This window comes from Saccopteryx bilineata, chromosome 2, assembly GCF_036850765.1.
Source record: "Saccopteryx bilineata isolate mSacBil1 chromosome 2, mSacBil1_pri_phased_curated, whole genome shotgun sequence".
Taxonomy (NCBI): Eukaryota; Metazoa; Chordata; class Mammalia; order Chiroptera; family Emballonuridae; genus Saccopteryx; species Saccopteryx bilineata.
The window spans coordinates 132,617,940-132,640,038 of record NC_089491.1 but is presented as its reverse complement, the minus strand read 5'-3'; the positions used below and the strand labels follow the sequence as shown (position 1 = coordinate 132,640,038).

Here is a 22,099-nt window from a genome sequence, read left to right as displayed (position 1 = left end):
GGAGGGGCACAAAGAAAACCAGTTAGAAGGTGACGGAAGACAATTTTATCAATGTCACTCCATTAAAATTAATCAAAAAAAGAGTTTGTCTCACGGCTAATTCAGGCAGTTAGAAGAATAGTATAGGAATGCTAATTCTGCTTCTCAGGCCACATCCTGCAAAAGGGACCCCCCCAAAAATTGGTGATTTGGTTCCTCTGATTTTGCCAATTGGATTTAAAAAAATAGGTCAAGAATGCCCTGAAATGGAACTAACAATACATGAGCATAAATTTAAAAGACATTTAGATACTGGAGCTGATGTGTCTGTTATTGCTAAGCTACATTGACCTCCTTCCCGGCCCACTCATGCAGCAGCCACAGAATTACAAGGTATAGGGCAGAGTAAATCCCCTCAACAAAGTTCTAGTTTTCTACAATGGGAAGATAAAGAAGGTCATTCTGGATTTTTTTAAAGCCTTATGTGCTCCCTGGATGGCCAGTTAATTTGTGGGGTAGAGATGTTTTGAAAAATATGGGAGCGTTGCTTGTCAGTCCTAATGGTTTAGTCAGTACTCAGATGCTTGATTGGGGATTCTTGCCCACCAAGAATAGGACTAGGGAAAGAACAGCGAGGAATTCTCACCCCCATAGAAGTGGCACCCAATGCCAGAAGCTGTGGATTAGGATATGAAAATTTAGTATAGGGGCCTTGGTAGCTCCTGCTACCTCAATAATGCATTGCGCAGACCCAATTACTTAGAAATCAGAGATAATCCTGTATGGGTAGACCAATGGCCCCTTTCTCAGGAGAAACTTAGGGCAGCTGCTCAATTGGTACAAGAGCAGCTACAGCTTGGGCACATTGAACCATCTAATAGCCCATGGGATACACTTCCATATTTTGATCTTGTTGCCTCCTGGATTATCAAGGGGCATGGGCGACCCTTACAGTTTACAGGTTTTGAGCCTCAAAATTATTGTTCCTTTTTTTTTTTTTTTGTATTTTTCTGAAGCTGGAAACAGGGAGAGACAGTCAGACAGACTCTTGCATGCGCCCTACCAGGATCCACCCGGCACGCCCACCAGGGGCGACACTCTGCTCACCAGGGGGTGATGCTCTGCCCCTCCGGGGTGTCGCTCTGCTGTGACCAGAGCCACTCTAGTGCCTGGGACAGAGGCCAAGGGGCCATCCCCAGCACCCGGGCCATCCTTGCTCCAATGGAGCCTTGGCTGCAGGAGGGGAAGAGAGAGACAGAGAGGAAGGAGGGGGGTGGGGGTGGAGAAGCAGATGGGCGCTTCTCCTATGTGCCCTGGCCGGGAATCGAATCCGGGTCCCCCTCACGCCAGGCCGACGCTCTACCGCTGAGCCAACCGGCCAGGGCTATTGTTCCTTTTTTCAAAGAATCAACAACAATGGCTCTGGGAAACTTCCACTTAATGGCAAATCGCTCTTGCAAATCAATGGACAACTTTATACTGAAACTGTCAACTTAAAATCAGCTCAAAGACTAGAATTATATGCCATTTTCATGGCTTTTCAGCATTTGCCATATTCCCTCTTTAATCTGTACACAGACAGCAAATATTTACTTATGGTGTTTCCACTATAAAGACTGCTGTGTTAGGGACAAATGCTGATGAACTATTTCAGCAGTTCCTCCTTCGTCAAAGACTTGTATGTCAACATAGAGCTCCTGCATATGGAGCAAAAGGATTTACCGTATTTTGTCAAAGCTTTCGAATTATGTGTATTTCTTACAATCTTTAAAGTCAAGGTATTATTAATGTGTACCCAGCAGATATTTTAAGGTCAATTTAAAAAAAATTTAAAAGGGAGAGTCAAATCCTGGAACTCCTACGGGTCTACCATACCATGCTTTTTACTTAAAAAGTTTTAAATTTCTTTTGAATGCTGATGAACAGGAGATGCCAAATCTTTTTCTCCTGCAAACTACTACCTTCTTTATTAGATCCAGCTAATAACACTGTTTTGTCTTTTTCCAAATAGCCCCAGATATATGGAAAAGATTTATATAGGTGGATGGGGAACCTCAAACCCCTCAGTGAGATCTTCTGAGCATGGCTTTTAAGATACCAAGAGGCAGGCCCTGGCCGGTTGGCTCAGCGGTAGAGCGTCGGCCTAGCGTGCGGAGGACCCGGGTTTGATTCCCGGCCAGGGCACACAGGAGAAGCGCCCATTTGCTTCTCCACCCCTCCGCCGCGCTTTCCTCTCTGTCTCTCTCTTCCCCTCCCGCAGCCAAGGCTCCATTGGAGCAAAGATGGCCCGGGCGCTGGGGATGGCTCTGTGGCCTCTGCCTCAGGCGCTAGAGTGGCTCTGGTCGCAACATGGCGACGCCCAGGATGGGCAGAGCATTGCCCCTGGTGGGCAGAGCGTCGCCCCTGGTGGGCGTGCGGGTGGATCCCGGTCGGGTGCATGCGGGAGTCTGTCTGACTGTCTCTCCCTGTTTCCAGCTTCAGAAAAATGAAAAAAAAAAAAAAATGAAAAAAAAGATACCAAGAGGCAGAAAAAGCCCAATAGAGATCAGGGGAACTACCAGCTTTTAGGATATGCCCTTCAAGGCTCCAACACCCCTAAGGGGTCTCATAGGATGCCATCTGGGTCCTGCTTCAATAGTGGAAAGGAAGGTCATTGAGCTAAAGTCTGCCAGACTTACATGCTTCAGCTGTGAGGAAACAGGGACACTGGAAGGTAGGCTTCCCCCTCGCTCCTCTAATATCTAAGAGAGGGTTCAGTCTCTTCCAGCCCTGCTCCAGCCACCTATGACCTAACATTGCCCAGAATGCTGGGATTTGCCACTGAAGGCTGAAGGTGCCCAGGGCTGTCGGCCCCATCTACGACACTGTGGACGAGCCTAGGGTATTTCTTCCAAGAAGCAGGTAAACTGATCTCATTTGCACAAGGACCACTTAACTATGTCTTGCCTGAATAGTCAGGTTTTTTATTCTTCCCTCAAAGATCTCTGTTGTGGGTGTTGATAGTCCTATTTTCTGCTGCTTTGTTTAATATATAGTGTTTCCTTTATTACTCTACCTCAATGCCCCACTCATATTTCAGGCTGGGACCTACTCCTAATTTAGAGCTCTCTTTCCTCTTTTTGCCAACTTCTATTATGAACCTACCTTTGCCACCTATCTTAGTGTATCCCAAGGTTCTCTTTACCAAGCCACAGTCGCAGAGCTCCAGGGAAAAGCAACCTGGTCTCATCTCTCCAGGCAGAGGAGAACAGAAGCCTCCATCTCTACACATGCTGCAGATGGCTTTTCCAGTCTACCTGAATCATTACCAGCTAGAAGCAGTGATCATTGGGACTTGGATGTGAGCTGCAAAGTATAGAATTTTGACAATTCCAGTGCCATGCAGACTTTTTCTGGATGTGGACTTTTCCTGGACTCCTGCTCCTTGTGACAGCTCCTAACAGTCTGACCTGGGCGTGGGTTGCATTTTTCAGGGATTTGGCATGGTGATGGTGCCAACTTGGACTTGGTGAACATGTTAAGGACACTACTCTTTTATGGATTCTTGCTGTATTGGCCAAGAGTTTGCTTAAAGGCTTTAATTACTGTAAAAAAAAATAGAAGACTGGATAAAGAAGATGTGGCACATATACACCACAGTATACTATTTAGCCATAAGAAATGACATCGAATCATTTACTACAAAATGGTGGGATCTTGATAACATTATATGAAGTGAAATAAGTAAATCAGAAAAAAAAACAAGAACTGGAGGATTCCATACATTGGTGGCACATAAAAACAAGACTAAGAGACATGGACAAGGCAGGGGGAGTGAAGGAGGGAGAGGGGAATGGGGAGGGGGAGGGGCACAAAGAAAACTAGATAGAAGGTGACAGAGGACAATCTGACTTTGGGTGATGGGTATGCATCATAATTGAATGACAAGATAACCTGGACATGTTTTCTTTGATATATGTACCCTGATTTATTGATGTCACCCCATTAACATTAATAAAAATTTATTTATTAAAAAAAAATAGGAGACAAGATGGCACTGGAATAGGCGGACATACCAACATCTACCTCCCAGAACCAAAGTGGATTACAAACTAATTTTAAGAACTATCATCTGGAAAAACCAACTTTGGACTAAACTATATAAGAGGACTCTTAATCCAAGGAACACTGAAGAAGCCACGCCGAGACGGGTAGGAAAAGTGGAAACGCGGAGAGGGCTGCCTAGCTCCCTGGAGCGAACGGCAGCAGGGAGAGACTTGCGTGGTGGGAAGTGAGTTTAGCAGAGAGTGGAGGGTCCTGAGCCCCAGGAACAAAGCCCCAGCCAGCAGCCCCAGAGCCCAGAAGAGGCGTAAGGACAGTGTTTAGCTGGAAACAAGTCAGGATACTGTTTGTGAGAAAGAGTCTGATTTCTCAGACCCAGGATCCTTCTTAAAGGGACCGCACAGAACATCTCTCTCACAACCACTCACCCGGGGCTCCTGGGGATGGGGAGAGAGGAGAGGACCAGAGTAACAGGAAGAGAGTGTAATCTAGGAGGCACAGGGAGAAACATTTTGGGAGATAGCCACCCTAACCCCTGGGACGAGTCACTCCCCAAAGCTGAAGTGAATTATTTCCCCCGGAAACAGCAATACCAGCAAAGGGAAGCAGGAGAGCTGCCAAACAAGCTCCCCCGTGGCATTCAGAGCAGAGCTGCATAGAAGGAGGGAGCTTTTGGGTCTACAGTAGTGAGTCTTAGGGTCCGAGCTGCAACGCCCCCACCCACGCGGCTGAGGGCTTGCCGGAGGGCAGGCGGCAGTGGGAGACAAAAGCGCGGTTCTGCTGGCAGGGGTGGAAGCCAGCTGGCCACCACTGGGCTCAGGTGTGAGCTCAATCTTGCCCGGCTGGGGAGAAGGGGGTGTGCAAAAGCGGTCAAGCTCAGCTGCCGGCAGCCTGTAATCCAGCCTGCGGGAGAAGGGCCGGAACACCGGAAGGGGTGGAGAGTAGCCCCTGAGCAAGGGCACAGGAGCACAGCCTTGCCCCTCCCGTGCAACCCAGGCATGCTGTCTGACTTGGTAGCTGGCTCCTCCTGCGGGGGTGGAGCTAAAAGCCCAGAAGAGGCAGAGTTCTGCTACTGAGCTGAACTTGGGCACGCAGTCCTGCCCGGCGGTAGAGACACGGCTAGCAGCCATTCCTCGAGCGGGCTCCTCCTGCAAGGGCAGGGTGAAAGCCCGCAAAGAGGCGGAGACCCGTAGCTGAGCAAAGGTGCTCACAAGTGCCCTCAGGACTGAACATAACGTCACATACGGGGGCGGGGCAAAGGCCAAGGCCACCAACGCTTGTGCACCCGAGCACGTGATCACAGCCACTCCCGTGAAGAGAAAATGCAGAGGCAGATAAATACAACACAAGTAAACCAAGAGAAATCCCCAGAAAAGGACCTAAGTGAATCAGATATAACCAAATTACCAGATGCAGAGTTAAAAATAACGATTGTTAGGATGCTCAAAGATATTAGAACAACCATAGATGGCCATTACGAAAACCTAAATAAAGAGATAACAAATATAAAAAAGGACATTATAATAAAAAAGAATCAGTCAGAAATGACAAATACAATATCTGAAATAAAGAATACAATGGAAGGAATTAAAAGCAGGATGGATGAAGCAGAGAATCGAATCAGCGAGTTAGAGGACACGATAAATAAAGGCATGGAAGCAGAGCAGAAAAAAGAAAAGAGACTCAAAAAGTCTGAGGAAACTCTAAGGGAGCTCTGTGACAACATGAAGAGAAATAACATCTGCATCGTAGGGGTTCCTGAAGAATAAGAGAAAGAACAAGGGATAGAGACTTTGTTCAAACATATCATAGCGGAAAACTTCCCCCAATTAAGGCAGGAAAACATTTCACATGTTCAGGAAGCACAGAGAACTCCATTAAGGAGAAACCCAAAGAAACCAACACCAAGACACATAATAATTAAAATACTAAAGCTAAATGCTAAAGAGAAAATATTAAAAGCTGCTAGAGAAAAAAAGACTATCACCTACAAAGGAGCCCCCATAAGGATGACTTCTGACTTCTGAACAGAAACACTTGAGGCCAGAAGGGAATGGCAAGAAATATTCAAAGTAATGCAGAACAAGAACCTACAACCAAGACTACTTTATCCAGCAAGGCTATCATTTAAAATTGAAGGAGAAATAAAAAGCTTTACAGATAAAACAAAACAAAAAAAACTCAAGAAATTCACTGCAACCAAACCAAGGCTGCAAGAAATGCTAAGGGACCTGTTGTAAACAGATCAAAGGAAAAAAAGAATATAGCAAAAGAGGAATACAGTTTTAAAGAAAAAAAATGGCAATAAACAATTACATATCAGTAATAACCTTAAGTGTTAATGGATTAAATGATCTGATCAAGAGACATAGGGTAGCTGCGTGGATAAGAAAATAGGACCCATACATATGCTGTCTACAAGAGACACACCTTAAATCAAAAGATGCACACAGACTGAAGATAAAAGGATGGAAAAAAAATATTTCACGCAAATGGAAATGAAAAAAAAAGCTGGGGAAGCAATGCTTATATCAGACAAAATGGACTTTAAAACGAAGACCATAGTTAGAGATAAGGAAGGTCATTACATAATGATAAAGGGAGTAATCCAAAAGGAAGATATAACCATTATAAATATCTACGCACCTAATATAGGAGCACCTAAATATATAAAGCAGACTTTGATGGACTTAAAGGGTGAAATCAACAGCAATACTATAATAATAGGAGATTTCAATACTCCATTAACATCATTAGATAGATCCTCAAGAAAGAAAATTAACAAAGAAACAGCAGACTTAAAGGACATATTAGATCAACTCGATTTAATAGATATCTTCAGAAACTTTCACCCTAAAACAGCAGAATATACATTCTTTTCAAGCGCTCATGGTACATTCTCTAGAATAGACCACATGTTAGGGCACAAAAGTGGTCTCAACAAATTTAAGAAGATTGAAATCATATCAAGCACTTTCTCTGATCACAATGGCATTAAACTAGAAATCAACCACAATAGAAAAATTGAAAAACATTGAAACACTTGGAAACTAAATAGCATGTTATTAAATAACGAATGGGTTAACATTGAGATCAAAGAAGAAATTAAAAATTCCTAGAAACAAACGATAATGAGCATACATCAACTCAAAATTTATGGGATACAGCAAAAGCAGTCCTGAGAGGGAAGTTTATAGCATTACAGGCATACCTCAAGAACCTAGAAAAAGCTCAAATAAACAACTTAACCCTGCATCTAAAAGAAATAGAAAAAGAACAGCAAGTAAAGCCCAGAGCTAGTAGAAGGAAGGAAATAATAAAGATCAGAGCAGAAATAAATGACATAGAGGCTAAAGAAACAATACAGAGGATCAATGAAACCAGGAGCTGGTTCTTTGAAAAGGTAAACAAGATCTATGAACCTTTAACGAGACTAACCAAGAGAAAAAGAGAGAGGACTCAAATAAATAAAATTAGAAACGAGAGTGGAGAAATAACAATTGACATAACATAAATACAAAATATTGTAAGAAAATACTATGAAGAACTGTATGCCAAAAAACTAGACAACCTAGATGAAATGGACTAATTCCTTGAATCATATAATCTTCCAAAAATCAAGCTGGAAGAATCAGAAAACCTAAACAGACCGATTACACCAAATGAGATTGAAACAGCTATCAAAAAACTCTCAAAAAAGAAAAGTCCTGGGCCTGATGACTTCACAAGTGAATTCTACCAAATATTCAAAGAAGAACTAATTCCTATCCTTCTCAAGCTATTTCAAAAAATTCAAGAGGAAGGAAGACTTCCAAACTCCTTTTATGAGGCGAGCATAATTCTGATTCCAAAACCAGGCAAAGACAACACACAAAAAAGAAAATTATAGGCCAATATCCCTGATGAACTTAGATGCAAAAATCCTCAACAAAATATTAGCAAACCGGATCCAGCAATATATGAAAAAAATCATACACCATGATCAAGTGGGATTTATTCTTGGGAGGCAAGGCTGGTACAATATTTGCAAATCAATCAATGGGATTCATCACATAAACAAAAGAAAGGAGAAAAACCACATGATAATTTCAATAGATGCAGAAAAAGCATTTGATAAAATCCAGCACCCATTCATGATCAAAACTCTCAGTAAAGTGGGAATACAGGGAACATACCTCAACATGATAAAGGCCATCTATGACAAACCCAGAGCCAACATCATACTCAATGGGCAAAAATTAAAAGCAATCCCCTTAAGATCAGGAACAAGGCAGGGGTGCCCCCTTTCACCACTCTTATTCAACATAGTTCTGGAAGTCCTAGCCACAGCAATCAGACAAGAAAAAGAAATAAAAGGCATCCAAATTGGAAAAGAAGAAGTAAAACTATCATTATTTGCTGATGATATGATATTGTATATAGAAAACCCTAAACTCTCAGTCAAAAAACTACTAGACCTGATAAATGAATTCGGCAAGGTGGCAGGATATAAAATCAATACTCAGAAATCAGAGACATTTTTATACACTAATAATGAACTGTCAGAAAGAGAAATCAAGGAATCAATCCCCTTTACCATTGCAACCAAAAAAATAAAGTACCTAGGAATAAATCTAACCAAGGAGATTAAAGACTTGTACTCAGAAAATTATAAAACATTGATAAAAGAAATCAGGGAAGTTACGAATAAGTGGAGGCATATAATGTGCTCATGGTTAGGAAGAATAAACATCATTAAAATGTCTATATTACCCAAAGCAATGTATAAATTCAGTGCAATACTGATTAAAATACCAATGACTTACTTCAAAGATATAGAACACATATTCCAAAAATTTATACGGAACCAAAAGAGAACACGAATAGCCTCAGCAATCGTGAAAAGGAAGAATAAAGCGGGAGGTATCACACTTCCGGATATCAAGTTATATTATAAGGTCATTGTACTCAAAACAGCATGGTACTGGCATAAGAACAGGCACATAGATCAATGGAACAGAACAGAGAACCCAGAAATAAACCCACAGCTCTATGGACAACTGATATTTGACAAAGGAGGTAAGGAAATACAATGGAGTAAAGACAGCCTCTTCAACAAATGGTGTTGGGAAAATTGGACAGCTACCTGCAAAAAAATGAAACTAGACCACCAACTTACACCACTCACAAAAATAAACTCAAAATGGATAAAGGCTTAAATGTAAGCCGTGAAACCATAAGCATCTTAGAAGAAAACATAGGCAGTAAGCTCTCTGACATCTCTCGCAGCAATATATTTGCTGATTTGTCTCCACAGGCAAGTGAAATAAAAGACAGGATAAACAAATGGGACTTTATCAAACTAAAAAGCTTCTGCACAGCTAAAGACAATAAGAACAGAATAAAAAGACAAACTACACAATGGGAGAATATATTTGAAATTGCGTCTGATAAGGGGTTAATAACCAAAATTTATAAGGAACTTGTAAAGCTTAATACCAGGAAGACAAACAATCCAATCTAAAAATGGGCAAAAGAAATGAATAGACACTTCTCCAAAGAGGACATATAGATTGACAATAGGCATATGAATAAATGTTCAATATCACTAATGATTAGAGAAATGCAAATTAAAACCACAATGAGATATCACCTCACACCAGTCAGAATAGCGCTCATCAATAAAACAACACAGAATAAGTGCTGGTGAGGATGTGGAGAAAAGGGAACCCTCCTGCACTGCTGGTGGGAATGCAGACTGGTGCAGCCACTGTGGAAAACAGTATGGAGATTCCTCAAGAAATTAAAAATCGAACTGCCTTTTGACCCAGCTATACCACTGTTAGGAATATACCAAGAACACCATAGCACTGTTTGAAAAGAAGAAATGTACCCCCATGTTTATGGGAGCATTGTTCACAATAGCAAAGATCTGGAAACAGCCCAAGTGTCCATCAGAGTACGAGTGGATTAAAAAGCTTTGATATATATATACTATGGAATACTACTCAGCCATAAGAAATGATGACATAGGATCTTTTACAACAACATGGATGGGTCTTGATAACATTATACTGAGCGAAAGAAGTAAATCAGAAAAAACTAAGAACTATATGATTCCATACATAAGTGGGACAATAAAGATGAGACTCAGAGATATGGCAACAGTCTTGGGGTTACAGGGTGGGGGAGGAGAGGAAGGGGGTTGGGGGAGGGGAGGGACACAAAGATCATTGCCATATTCCCCCTTTAATCTATAGACAGACAGCAAATATTTACTTACGGTGTTTCCACTATAAAGATTGCTGTCTTAGGGACAAATGCTAATGAACTATTTCAGCAGTTCCTCCTTCTTCAAAGACTTATATGTCAACATAGAGCTCCATGTTTCATAGGACATACTCAAGCTCACTCCATGCTCCCTGGAGCTTTAGCACAAGGGAATGCCCTTTTTTTTTTCTTTTGGTTGTATTTTTTCTTTTATTTATTTATTTTTTGTATTTTTCTGAAGATGGAAATGGGGAGGCAGTCAGACAGACACCTGCATGCGCCTGACCGGGATCCACCTGGCATGCCTACCAGGGGGGAATGCTCTGCCCATCTGGGGTGTTGCTCTGTTGCAACCAGAGCCATTCTAGCACCTGAGGCAGAGGCCATGGGGCCATCCTTAGTGCCCGGGGTGGCTTTGCTCTGGTGGAGCCTAGGCTGCGGGAGGGGAAGAGAGAGACAGAGAGGAAGGAGAGGGGGAGGGGTGGAGAAGTAGATGGGCGCTTCTTCTGTGTGCTCTGACTGGGAATCGAAACCGGGAATCCTGCACACCAGGCCAATGCTCTACCACTGAGCCAACCGGCCAGGGCCTAGGAATGCCCTTGTTGATCAAGCTACCCAAAAGAAAATTATATGGAGCAACCATGACAGACCGAGTAAGTCAGTCTTATACTATTCATCACCAGAACGCTGCATCCCGGTGTAAACAGTTTCAACTTTCTCGGGAAGCAGCACGGCAGATTGGGAAATCCCGTCCAAGGGGTCCTATACTGCCCCCTTATTTGGAGTTAACCCTCAAGGACCCCTACCAGGACAACTTTGGCAGATGGATGTTACTCATATACCTTCATTTGGCAAACAGTCGTATGTCCACATTACAGTGGATACATATTCCAGATCTATAGTAACCTCTGTCAGAACAGGAGAGGCTGCTAAGCATGCTATAGCTCATTGACTGTATGCATTGTTCTATTATTGGATTTCCTAAACTGGCTAAACTGAAAATGCTCCTGCATATGGAGCAAAAGCATTTACTGTATTTTGTCATGCTTACAATCTTTAAAGTTAAAGTATTATTAAAGTGTACTCAGCAAACATTTTAAGGTCAATTTAAAAAAAAAATTAAAAGGGGGTAGTCATATCCTGGAACTCCTATGGGTCTACCATATCATGTTTTTTACTTAAAAAAAAATTTACATTTCTTTGGAATGCTGATGAACAGGAGACACCAAATCTTTTTCGCCTGCAAACTACTACCTTCTTTATTAGATCCAGCTAATAACACTGTTTTGTCTTTTTCCAAATAGCTCCAGATATATGGAAAAGATTTATATAGGCAGATGGGGATCCTCAAACCCCTCAGCGAGATCTTCTGAGCATGGCTTTTAAGATACCTTAGAGGCAGAAAAAGCCCAATAGAGATCAGGGGAACTACCAGCTTTTAGGATACACCCTTAAAGGCTCCAGCACCCCAAAGGGGTCTCATAGGATGCCATCTGGGTCCTGCCTCAAGAGTGGAAAGAAAGGTCATTGAGCTAAAGCTTGCCAGGCTTACATGCCTCTGCTGTGAGGAAACAGGGTCACTGGAAGGTAGGCTTCCCCCTCACTCCTCTAATATCTAAGGGAGGGTTCAGTCTCTTCCAGCCCTGCTCCAGCCACCTATGACCTAACCTTGCCCAGAAAGCTGGAGTTTGCCACTGAAGGCTGTAGGTGCCCAGGGCCATCGGCCCCATCTACGACACTGTGGACAAGCCTAGGGTATTTCTTCTAAGAAGCAGGTAAACTGATCTCATTTGCACAAGGGCCACTTAACTATGTTTTGCCTGAATAGTCAGGTTTTGATTCTTCCCTCAAAGATCTCTGTTGTGGGTGTTGATAATCCTATTTTCTGCTGCTTTGCTTAATATATAGTGTTTCCTTTATCCCTCCTACCTCAATGCCCCACTCATATTTCAGGCTGGGACCTACTCCTAATTTAGAGCTCTCTTTCCCCCTTTTGCCAACTTCTATTATGAATCTACCTTTGCCACCCAGCTTAGTGTATCCCAAGGTTCTCTTTACCAAGCCACAGTTGCAGAGCTCCAGGGAAAAGCAACCTGGTCTCATCTCTCCAGGCAGAGGAGAACAGAAGCTCCATATCCACACATGCTGCAAATGGCTTTTCCAGTCTACCTGAACCATTGCCAGCTAGAAGCAGCGGTCATTGGGACTTGGACATGAGCTGCAAAGTATAGAATGGTGACAACAATTCCAGTGCCATGCGGACTTTTTCTGGACTCCTGCTCCCTGTGACAGCTCCTAACAGACTGAACTGTGGTTGGGTTGCATTTTTCAGGTATTTGGCATGGTGATGGGGCCAACTTGGACTTGGTGAACATGTTAAGGACACTACTCTTTTATGGATTCTTGTTGTATTGGCCAAGAGTTTGCTTAAAGGCTTTTAATCACTGTAAAAAAAAAAAGACTGGATAAAGAAGATGGGACACATATACACCATGGTATACTATTCAGCTAGAAGAAATTATGACATTGGATCACTTACAGCAGAATGGTGGAATCTTGATAACATTATGCGGAGTGAAATAAGTGAATCAGAAAAAAACAAGGACTGCAGGATTCCATACATTGGTGGGACTTAAAAGCAAGACTAAGAGACATGGACAGGAGTGTGGTGGTTATGGAGGGTGGGGGGGAGAGAAGGAGGGAGAGGGGGAGGGGTACAAAGAAAACTGGATAGAGGGTGACGGAGGACAATCTTTCTTTGGGTGATGGGTATGCAACAGAACTAAATGTCAAGATAACCTGGAAATGTTTTCTTTGAATATATGTACCCTGATTTATTGATGTCACCCCATTAAAATAAACATTTATTTATAAAAAAATACCACAAAGCCATTAGTGTGGCCATTTATAAATATCCAGGAGAAGGTTTCAACCCCAACCTCTACAATCTGCTACCAGTGGAGACATTTTGAAATTTAGTTTGGTGTCTGATTTTGCATCAGGGATTATCATCTATGAGCTGTGGTGCATGCCATTCTTTGTGTTCGTGTTTGCACGTGAATGTCAGTCACCTACAGATTTGTGATATATAAAACAATCTTGAGGCCCTGGCCAGTTGGCTCAGCGGTGGAGCGTTGACCTGGCGTGCGGGAGACCTGGGTTCGATTCCCGGCCGGGGCACATAGGAAAGGCGTCCATTTGCTTCTCCATCCCCCCCTCCTTCCTCTCTGTCTCTCTCTTCCCCTTCCGCAGCTGGGGCTCCATTGGAGCGAGGATGGCCCGGGCGCTGGGGAGGGCTCCTTGGCCTCTGCCCCAGGCGCTAGAGTGGCTCTGGTCGCGGTGGAGCGACCTCCCCGGAGGGGCAGGGCATCGCCCCCTGGTGGGCAGAGCGTCGCCCCTGGTGGGCGTGCCGGGTGGATCCCGGTCTGGCGCGTGCGGTAGTCTGTCTGACTGTCTCTCCCCGGTTCCAGCTTTGGAAAAATACAAAAAACAAAAAACAATCTTGAGTCACTATGTGAAGTGAATCCTGTAAAAATGTTCTGCATTTTTATTAATCCTTTTAAAAGGTCTATCAGACTGCACATTTCGTTCTCTTTAACAAATTCGTTCTATTTTGTTTTATTTACACCGTCATTTCCTTTGCAGGTTCAGATGATTCCGGTTACCCTGGTGACCTTCATTCTTCAAGCTAGTTTTCCTTGATTATGCATAAGTCACTTTATGTTTCCTATCAAGCTAATACTCTTTCTCTTTTAGACTTTTCTCAGTGTCTGTTTTCTTAGTTCACTTTATACCACTTAATTCCACACAATTTCCATTTCACACAGTGCAAGAGAAGGAGTTTGAAATGACATAATAGTCATTACTCAAAGCAGAAGTTGACATCAAGCCTGACTGTCAGTTTTCTCCACTAGCTAACTGCATTGATTCATAGCACAATAACGCTTTCTTTTACACCAGGAGTGTTAGTTTGGGGACTACGCTTGATGACTTTTCATTTGGCTACAAAATTCAGTCTTTCAGAGCATGTCCTGCTTTGAGTAACCAAACTATCTGCCTGCTTCCTCACATAAAACATCTTTACTACTCACATATTTTCAGGCCATTTCTAACTATAGTATTTCCTATACTTTAGAATAGTTAGCGTAATTTTTAATTGTTTTCAAATGTGTTTCTTCTTTCACTTTAATAGGTATGGCTAGTCATCCTCCAATTCCTATCTTGGAACTTGCAGATCATATTGAAAGGTTGAAAGCGAATGACAACTTGAAGTTTTCCCAGGAATATGAAGTAAGTCAATATTTTGATACTTGACAGTAATTCCCACAGCTGTCCTTCTCTTCTTTTTGACCATCAATTTGAAAATTAACTTTATCAATAAATTTTCTTTTAAATGTGACTCCGAATCTGACATAAATGTTTTTAACAAAGAGCCAACTTAAAAGTGTCTGTATAGTCAATAGAGTACTTATACTTTTAAAAGGTCTTAGATATTTTACATTTGTTCACTATTACTTTATGAGGTTGATTTATCTTTTCTGGTTTTAAGTTCACAGAGTATACTGAATTATGAAGCTTCCCAGTGTACCAGATGCGTGCCAAATACACTGCTTCATGGTGAGAATCCTCACTGAGAAAGAGAGATTGCAGGGAATAAGTAGATTTCTCAGTACTCTTGGTTTTGGATGGCCTGAAAACCCTATAATGATTGACTACCTGCTCATGACTTAGCCTTCTGGCTAAAAGAATACAAGAGCTAATATTAAGATAGTAATATATTCCCAGAAAGTCACCTGTTTTGAAGCAGTGGTCAAGTGAATGGTATCTGAAAATTTCAGAACTATAAAGGATGGTGTATGAATTCTTGATGAAAGTGAACGAAAGTCACTTGATGAAAGTGAATGGATGTATGTGTGTTTGGATAGCGTGGCATTCTCTAAGCTAAAAGTTGCAAAACTGAGTATTTCTAGTATTCCCAGGGACAGAGACTCATCAAAACTGATTCATGAACTATTGATAACTGGGCCATTATTATTCTTTTAGGCCACATTTAACTTAGCGTAACATTAAAATGTACAACTAAAATTTTGCAGTTGTGCCAAATAACAAAAGGTTGTTAAACGTCTGAGCAGGCCAAACTCTACTATAGAGTTTCTATTGATTACTGAGTGAAAATCCTAAAACACATCTCTGTGGCCTCTTTGTTTCTGTTGTATCAACCTTAAATGAGTCTGTTGGACTAGATAATCTATCGGTCCCTCCCAGCTCTTATATCTGCCCTGTCACATTTGGTAAGAGCCTCTAAGAGGAGCCCCAACCTCATGTGTCAAGAGGTCTGTTAAATATGTGAAGAAGCTCCATGTAAGAGAATGAGGAGTGGTGAGGCCCGTGGCAATCTGGATATTTGTATGAACTTTCTAAAGTCCACAACTCTTCCAGGTTTGATTACTTTAAATTACTGTGCTGGCTAAGCAAAACAAATCTGTAGCCCCTTGCACCTCTGTACTCAAGAGCTGGATGTCCTTTCATTCAGTTAGAATAACCCAGCATCTTTGTCAAAGACTTGATAGTTCTCAAAGGGGATTTTGTCATTGAAGGGGTTTCGTTTTTGGGGGGATTTTTTTTGTTTTTGTTTGTTGGTTAAATTGTATTTTTTTAAATTCTGTTCCAAACATTCAGGAGAACATTTTCAATGTTCTATGTGGTCTCATAAAAGAAATTTTTTTTCAGTTCTACAGAGGTGATTTGTTTTTATTTAATAAAAGATAATCTGATAACTAAATATTTTATAATTATTCATGCATTCAACAAATATTCACTGAGCATACACTATGGGCATGCATTGTTCTGGTGCTAGGGATACAGCAGTGAACAGAATAGATGAAAACATCCTTACCCTCAACTGGTTTTCATTCTCATGAAGGTTCACTTGTACACACATATAGACATTATATATATGGAGAGAGAGAAACAGAAATTAGATATTTTTATATAAAAAATATTCTTTCATATACCTATGGAACTGGCTCATGTGATCATAGAGGCTGACAAGTTCTGAGATCTGAAGGGTGAGTTGGACAGCTGGAGATTCAGGAAAGCCAATGGCTTAGTTCTAGTCTGGTGGACAGCAGTGCTAAGATCCAGGAAGAACCTATGTTTTAAAGTCTGAAGGCTGGGTAAAAAACCAGTGTCCCAGTTTAAAGATTGTCAGAAAGGATCATCTTTTACTCAAGGAAAAGAGTTAAAGGACTATTCTATTCAGGCCTTTAAATTATTGGGTAACGCCAGTGGTGGGATTCAAATAATTTAACAATCGTTTCTCTGCCCTAATGACCATTTTAAATATGAAAAATATATACCAAAAGGCAGTTTATTATTTCATTCATTCAGTATTTAAATAAGAACAATAAAAGAGGTACACAAAACTAGATTTTGTTATAAGAAAGATTTTTAAAACATTAATAAAAACTATTAAATAATACCTGACAAAAAACAATAAAACTGATATTTAAGACATTTTCATATTGCTTCCTGATTAGCATCCTCACTTGCAATGTTTTTCACCAATGGACAGAATGAACATGACTACAGGCACTTAGAATACACTGTTGTGCAGATGAATGTTAAAAAAGAGTAAGGAATGTGAATTTGTGATTTCTACACTGGGCAAGCTGCCCAGGCGCTCACCTTAGAGAGAACCCTGATTACAAGTCCCATTTTAATAACCGGTTCACTGAGCTCAACAAGAAATTAGGAATCAGTTCTGCTGAACCTGTGTGAACCAGCTGTATCCCAGCACTGGCAAGACCCCTTTATGTTAATTTGATTTATTGGTCCACCCTCACAGAAACACCCAATCTAGTTGGCACAGAAAATTAACCACCACAACACATATGAGCTAAAGTCTACAACTTCTCAGACTTCTCCTTTGAGCTTGAAGCTCACATATCCATCTGCCTCCTAAACATATTGTTTTGGATATTAGTTAATAGGCATTAAAAACACAATGGAAGCCATGGCCAGATAGCTTGGTTGGTTAGAGTGTTGTCCTGGAGCACGAAGACTGCCAGTTCAATACACTGGTCAGGGCACATACAGGAGCAGCTCGATGTTCCTGTCTCTCTCTCCCTCCCTCCCTGCCTCTCTCAAAAAAACCAAAGCAAAACAAAAAAGCATAATGGATGACCAAGAAATGAAAACAAGCTAAGTGTCCTTTGATAGAGGACTGGAGAGAGAAGATATGGTACATATATACAATGAGATACTACTCAGCCATAAGAAAAGATGAAATACTGCCATTTGTAACATTGAAGAATCTTGAGAATATCATGCTAAACAAAATAAGTCAGATGGAAAAAGCCAAAAATATTATTTCACTCACATATGGGATATAAAACTGAAAGCAACAAATGAAAAAATAAGACAGACAAAAACTCATAGATACAGACAACAGTATCATGGTTACTAGAGAGAAATGGAGTTGTGGGAAGGAAGAGAAAAAGCTGTCAAATATATGGTTTTGGAAGAAGATTTGACTTTGTGCAGTAAACACACAGTGTAATACATAGATGATAGAGCTATCATAGAAGTATACACTTGAAACCTATATAATTTTATTACTCAATGTCACTCCAATAAATTTAATTTAGAAATTAAAAAAAATAGAGTCTAATGAAAACACTTGATTCCAAACTCTTGACTTCTAAGGAAAGGCCCTCTCAGTGTTCCCCTTCTCTGTAAATGGCACAATCAGTTGCCCAGTGGCTCAGGCCAACAGCTTTGGAATCATTCCTAGTGCATCTCTTGCTCAAAGTCCTTAGTAAATGTGATTATGGCAAAGCTCATTTTTCTCTAGTATTGCTTTCTTCAATGCATGATTTATTGAAAACAGTAAACTTGTTAAAGAAACAAATCTGATGATGTTAAATTAACTCCACCCTTTTCATTAACTATTTTGTGTGTGTGTGTGTGTGTGTGTGTGACAGTTATAGAGAGAGGGACAGATAGGAAGGAGGAGAGAAAAGAAGCATCAATTCTTCCTTGAGGCACCTTAGTTTTCCATTGATTGCTTTTTCATATGTGCCTTGATTGGCGGCTACAGCAGACCGAGTGACCCCTTGCTCAAGCCAGTGACTTTGGGCTCAAGCTGGTGAGCCTTGCTCAAACCAGATGAGCCTGCGCTCAAGCTGGCAACCTCAGGGTTTCAAACCTGGGTCCTTTGTGTCCCAGTCCAATGCTCTATCCACTGCGCCCCGACCTGGTCAGGCTCATTAACTATTCTTTAATAGCTTCCTACAACCTATAGATTAAAGTCCATTGTTCTTACTGTAATATAAAGGGCCTTTCAGGAAGATTCTCTCTCATCTCATCTCTTATCTAATGCACTCAAGCTATTTGTATCAGCCATCCAGCAATCCGAGGTTCTTTGTATTTCTCTGAATGGGCCAAGTTCTGCTTCCAGGTCTTTACACTTTAACTTCTCTCTTCTTAGCTTGCCCTCCTCCAACTTTTGTTTTTCAGAACCCATCCAAATACCACTTTTCAGGACATCTTCCTGACCTCCTAAGTCTAAACAAGAGGCGTGGCCTTCACAGTGGTCCTTCCAGTAGTACCACTTTTTGTACTCTGATAATTATCTGTTTACTTGTCTATTTCCACTTTGAATTTTAAGTTTCTTATAAGCAGAAACTGATGGAAAATCACAAAGAAATCCCTAAGTATGGAACCCAATACATATTAGGCACCCGAACATTCTGGAAAGAAGAACAAAAGAAAATGAAGGTGTAAAAAAGAGATTGTATAAAGCTCATGGGTTAATTTTTGGAGTTATAATCCTATGTTGTAACTGGAAAAGCCATGATTTCCTAGGGTGTGTAACAGAAAGGATCTAAAAGAATGAAATATGACAGGAAGGAAACCTGACTGATGGTGGTACAATGGATAGAGCATCGACCTATCCAGACTAGAGTGCAGTTGCAACAGTCCTCATCCACTTCATCAGGGAGCTCTGGAGCTAGGCTAAACAGTTTAAATTATTTAAACTGAGGAAAGCAAGGCCCATCTGTACTCCTATTTCAACCAGTCATTAGTGTGAGCTGACCTCTCCCTGCATGGGGCCCAACCTTCAAGGGGCATGGGGGTTACTCAAGTAGAGCAGAATTCTTGGAGGCTCTCACCTGTGAGGGGCTTTAGCCAATACATCCAGCAGCTGAGCAAATGGGAGACCCTTGGGGCGAGGGGGAAGGGATAGATCTGGATCATGGTAGTGTTTCCTATAGTAGGCACAGTTAAGGTACCATGGAAATGAAAAACATAAGCAAGTTTTACAAAGAAAGGATAATGGGCAGATGTTGAAAAGTATACATTTTTGTGTGTGTGAATAATAGCAAATAGTTCATTTGGACCTGAATAAAAAAAAACATTGAAAGGGAATAAGTAAGTAAAAATGCTGAAAATACAGTTTGTATTAGTAGGAAACAATTTAATTGGACCAGAGTATAAAAGACTATGGTTACCAGAGAAAGAACTTTAGGCTCTACTTAGTAGCTGATAGGAAAACTATTTTGATTTGGTGAATTAATCTTTTTTGAGTTGAAGATGACATAAAACATTTCTCCGATATTGTCAGATTAGTCTATTCAATGCTCAATTTCATTTTACAACACATTCTTATGTATTTTAAAAGGTATTTCCCATACTTTTATATATAATATATATACTACTCAACATCCAGACTCCCTGATTTTGAATCCTAGCTCTGCCATCTTTCATGTGTGTGGCCTCAGAGAAGTTATTTAAGCTATTAGTGTCTCAGATTCCTCATCTGAGCAACAGCTATAGTAGAACTTGCCTCATGGTTTATTGTGACAAATAAGTTAATTTCTCTAAACAGTGCCTGATACATAGTAAGACCTCATAAATGACAGCTCCTATTCAATTACAGCTTTTAGTACATGTTAAATATTGTTGATGACAAGTAACCAGAAGCTGAATCGTCTCAAACGTCACCTCTTTCTGGGAGAGGGCAGAGCCTTAAATAATATCTCCATGTTTTTTCTTTCGTTCTTTTGTTTATTATACCTGACAACGTACATATAATTGTATATAATTTTGTTATTATCATTGTCAAATAAAGATTTATTGTCCTAAGTGAGCCAATCTAGTTGACTAGCACCATTATTAGAAATTTACCTTTATGAGGCTTTTCCCTGTCTGAGTGTATCCTTGTGAAAGTAGTACCGAGGTACATACCCATCAGAACACTCACCACACCACTGATATCACTACGCAGTGGGTCATTGAGTTCAAGGACTCACCTTAATGAGGATCTGCATCTGCATTACCTGAAACAACACAGAGCCTGGCATTCAATAAAAGCTACTGGTTTTATCTCCTGTCCCATGTGCTTATTCCTGTTAGAAACAACAAATATGATACTATAAAACTTGGGTCAGCTGAAACAGATCAGTGAAAGTGGCCATCCCGGAATCCTAAGGATCAATTCTATTGTATTGGGCTTTCAAAGCATTTAAGTTCAGTGACCTTTTTTACAATTAATTAAATTTATTTATTTGTTTGTATTTTTCTGAAGTGAGAAGCAGGGAGGCAGAGAGACAGACACCCACATGCACTTGACCGGGATCCACCAGGCAAGCCCACCAGGGGGCGATGCTCTGCCCATCTGGGGGGCATTGCTCTGTTTTAATCAGAGCCATTCTAGCACCTGAGGAAGAGACCATTGTGCCATCCTCAGTGCTCAGGCCAACTTTGCTTAAATAGAGCCTTGGCTGTGGGAGGGGAAGAGAGAGACAGAGAGAAAGGGGACGAGGAAGGGTGGAGAAGCAGATAGTTGCTTCTCCTGTGTGCCCTGCCCGGGAATCAAACCTGGGACTTCCACACAGCGGGCCGACGCTCTACCACTGAGCCAACCGGCCAGGGCCTAAGTTCAGTGGTCTTGTTTCTATGGATTCTATTTCAATACTGGCAAAATGATTAATTTTACTAGATGATAAATAGGTACTAGAATTTACCAAAGCGTCACACTACCAAAAGAACCAGCAGAGAACTGTCCTATTAGGTCATGTGCTAATAGCATAACACATCTGCCCAGCACCACCTAAGATCTTAGTCCAGACGCTGACTTCAGTGTTTGTTAAATATCAATAGTCTACTAATATTACAAAGGTCTAATAGTAGGTTAGAATTAGAATAAAGCTAAAAAAAAAAAACTTTATCATTTAACCTCTTTCCCAATTTTTTCATAGAGCCAAACATTTATCTTCTGGTAGAACAGTTCTTTTAGTTCTGAATGGCCTGCCACCTGCGTTTTTTTTTCTTATAATTTCTCTGAAAGTTAAGTGATTTGCTGAAGATCATTCTAAAATCCGAGAATGAACACACAATCAAGTTCATTACTGTTTAAAATTGAATGAGTTGTGAAATGTTACTGTACCAATATTCTTAAGGTTTACACTTTGAATTAACTGTGTTTCTCTACATAAGAAATCAGTTTCAAAATGTTTTTATTTGCTATTTATTTTACATTGATGATTACAATTTAAATTATAATGAACTACTAAAATGTCTATATTATATATCAGCAGTAAGGGGATACTGGTTTCCTCTAATCCATAATAATATATTGTATACATATGCTTCAAGATTTCTACTTTAAAAATTAGTACTCAGATCTTTGTCATACGCCATTATAAAGTGACTAAAATATGCTCAAATTATAAAGTATTTACAAAGAAAAAATTGCAACAGAAATTTGAACTGACTTAATTGAATTTGAGTATCTATTTTACATTTGGTAGGATTTGTGCTGATT

General features: G+C 40.8%; 1 protein-coding gene across 7 annotated transcripts in view; it reads left to right on the top strand.

The window, feature by feature from the left end:
* Positions 1-22,099, top strand: part of LOC136324666 (spermatogenesis-associated protein 31D1-like) — a 75,078-nt gene that overhangs the window by 26,760 nt on the left and 26,219 nt on the right. For 5 of the 7 annotated variants that reach the window (XM_066257858.1, XM_066257857.1, XM_066257851.1 and 2 more), the window contains exons 2-3: positions 14,462-14,559; positions 14,819-14,886. The exons of 1 other annotated variant lie outside the window; for it this stretch is intronic. In XM_066257858.1, coding sequence (XP_066113955.1) covers positions 14,555-14,559; positions 14,819-14,886 — 73 coding nt within the window. In that variant the 5' untranslated portion in view covers positions 14,462-14,554. The remainder of the gene's footprint in view (positions 1-14,461; positions 14,560-14,818; positions 14,887-22,099) is intronic. One more of the 7 variants, XM_066257853.1, reaches the window with a different exon arrangement.